At 39.2% G+C, this 3,174-nt stretch overlaps 1 protein-coding gene across 1 annotated transcript; it reads left to right on the forward strand.

Annotated features, from left to right (window-relative positions):
* The first annotated feature begins 625 nt into the window (after positions 1–625).
* Positions 626–1,811, forward strand: LOC103517328 (protein krueppel-like). The gene is made up of 3 exons (XM_026829460.1): positions 626–776; positions 1,095–1,198; positions 1,582–1,811. The coding sequence occupies exons 1-3, from the start codon at positions 643–645 to the stop codon at positions 1,794–1,796; spliced, it is 453 nt and encodes a 150-aa protein (XP_026685261.1). The 5' UTR covers positions 626–642; the 3' UTR covers positions 1,797–1,811.
* Positions 1,812–3,174: the final 1,363 nt, after the last annotated feature.

Consider the following 3,174-nt stretch of genomic DNA (forward strand, 5'->3'; position numbering starts at 1 on the left):
GTATGTATGTACGCACGTACGTACGTACGTACGTACGTACGTACGTTACGTACGTACGTACGTTACGTACGTACGTACGTTACGTACGTACGTACGTTACGTACGTACGTACGTTACGTACGTACGTACGTTACGTACGTACGTACGTTACGTACGTACGTACGTTACGTACGTACGTACGTTACGTACGTACGTACGTTACGTACGTACGTACGTTACGTACGTACGTACGTTACGTACGTACGTACGTTACGTACGTACGTACGTTACGTACGTACGTACGTTACGTACGTACGTACGTTACGTACAGACCATGGGCTAAAAATCACTTTTTTGACATCAGGGGATCCCAAAACGGATATTTCCAACCATTTCCCGATTTTGAAAATTTGGACCGATTGCAATACTTTCATTACTAGTATAGCTCCGCTATACTGTAGTAATAGAAAGTAAAAAGAGCCTGTATGGGGGCATTGTGGGCCCCCATAGGTCATATTGAGCCAAAATCTAATGACTAATTACAATTACAATTAAGTTTAATCAAAATTGGACAAACTTTACAAGAGTTTATGGAAAAAAAATAATAATAAAAAAAGAAAAATCGAAATTTATTTAACTTTCTTCCTTTCAGCAATCCAGGTTATGGAATCAGAAAACTTGAACCAATCTAAAGTAGATCCTCCTCCAGTCACAAAGAGACCTCTGTATGTGAAGAGTATTGAGAGATGTTACCAAGCTATCAAGCAGCATGATGGAAAGGACAGATTTCCTGCTAGGTATGTTCTTGAACTTCTTGGTCACTTGAGATCTTTTCTCACTCATCTACCACTGGTCACTCCTTTTAAACAGCTGTGAAATTGAAACAAAAACAATAAATCAAGCAACATGATGGAAAGGACAGATTTCCTGCTAGAATGTTTCATGAAATAGCATATGTATAATAGAACAAACCGTGTTTTGGCACTAAATAACCATCGAATTTTTTGACCGAATACCTAAATAGGTACTTTACTTTCCTTCCTATAGGATAAGGAAAGTAAAAATAATAGTAGAATAAAAAATGCTGATGGATGTTTCTTTCATGCTATTTCCAGATTTCGTTCGTACACTTGTGACGTGTGCTCGAAATCGTTTCTCAAATTTAGCAACCTAATCTATCATGACCAGTTGAAACACAAACATCTACTCGAGACACAAGGCGCCCAACTCCTTTTAAACAGCTGTGTGCACCTCAAAATAGAAACACAAACAATAAATCAAGCAACATGATGGAAAGGACAGATTTCCTGCTGGAATTTTTCATGAAATCACATATGTATGATAGAACAAACGGTGTTTTGGCACTAAAAACTAACCTTCGAATTTTTTGACCGAATACCTAAATAGGTACTTTACTTTCCTTCCTATAGGATAAGGAAAGTAAAAATAATATTAGAATGAAAAATGCTGATGGATGTTTCTTTCATGCTATTTCCAGATTTCGTTCGTACACTTGTGACGAGTGCTCGAAATCGTTTCTCAAATTTAGCAACCTAATCTATCATGACCAGTTGAAACACAAACATCTACTCGAGACACAAGGCGCCCAATGTGACCAATGTTTGGAGGTGTTCCTCAATGCCAATCGCCTGGACACGCACATCTTGATGAAACATGCGACTCGTCAACACCAATGTCCACATTGCATGAATAGCTATGTGTCCTGGAACTCTCTGAGAGTGCACATGTATCAACACACAGGTACGTTAATCACAATATCTTTTGACGTTAACTTGGCTAATATGAAATCACAATAGGGCTTGATTGAGAGGCTGACGAAATACGCCGATCCCGTCTGAACACGGGAAAAGTCGAAGGAAAAGAAGATTATTTTAAGAGGTTTGACAGAAGGAACTGTAACGATGGAGGTTTTATCGAAATCAAAAAGAGGAGAACAGGATAAGAGAAAGCCAGCCGTTCCGAGAACGCGCCCCATCTGTTTGGGATAAAGTTCGCCCCGGACGGGAATCAAACCCGCGACCCGACGCTTACAATGCAGACGCTCTACTCTCCAAGCTAACTAGGCCGACCACTTTAACTTTAAACAAAGCAACGTGAAAAATTTAGTAAACTTCACATAAAGGCCCATTCCCACTTGTTGTTCGGAAAAAATCGTGTCGTGCGCAAGTCGGAACCCTCTTATTTAAATTACATTGCCCACAGAACATTAAAAAAAAAAAAAAAAAAAAAAAAAAAAAAAAAAAAAAAAAAAAAAAACAAAAAGGGGACCAGGACATTGTTTTCCAGATAAATGACAACACCATTGACATGGATCTTAGTTTGTTCGAGCGTGAGTCGTTGTTCAATGAGATGGAGGCAGATGTGTCCATAATGCCCACAATACCAAATCACTCAACACCACTTCATGAACTTCCACTCCAAGAAATGCCAGGTGAAATAGGTAGAATCATTTGTATTGTGAAATCTTGACCATTTTGACCAATAGATGATTTGGGAGAGAATCTTGAACTTTCATTAACCTTTTTAATGTTGATTATCTTTTCTTTTTCTTTTGTAACAGTAGAACCATGTTAATTTTAGTATTCTTTATGGTTCAGTTTATTCCACATGTAATTTCTCTAAAAAAAATCTGGTGTGAACATCACACGACTTTCTATTACATTAGGTTGGACAGTTCTAAAAGTTTCACCATTCGATTCCGCGTGAAAAATCACATGGGATCAACTATTCACTTGCTTAATTGGTAACGGTTCACAAATAAAAGGGAAATTTGTCGACACAGGGAAGTATCGAACCCGCAACTTCTCAACCGTAAGTCAAACAGTACTAAAAGTAGCACCATTCGATTCGGCGTGAAAAATCAAATTGATTAGAATATTCACATCCGAATGACCAAAAATGTTTTCGATGTCTCTTACCGTTTATACGAAATAAGGGTTAAGCAACAATCACTTTGGTTAATATCAGGATGGGTGACTATCACACACCACCCATCACACACATCCCACCACACACACACCACACCCATCATTCACACCCCACCACACACATCAAATACATCCCACTGCACACACACACATCCCACCAAACACACACACCACACCGATCCCACCACACACATCACACACACACCACCCACCACACACACCACCACCCACCACACCACCCACCACC

This window comes from Diaphorina citri, unplaced genomic scaffold (assembly GCF_000475195.1).
Source record: "Diaphorina citri unplaced genomic scaffold, Diaci psyllid genome assembly version 1.1 scaffold1812, whole genome shotgun sequence".
Taxonomy (NCBI): Eukaryota; Metazoa; Arthropoda; class Insecta; order Hemiptera; family Psyllidae; genus Diaphorina; species Diaphorina citri.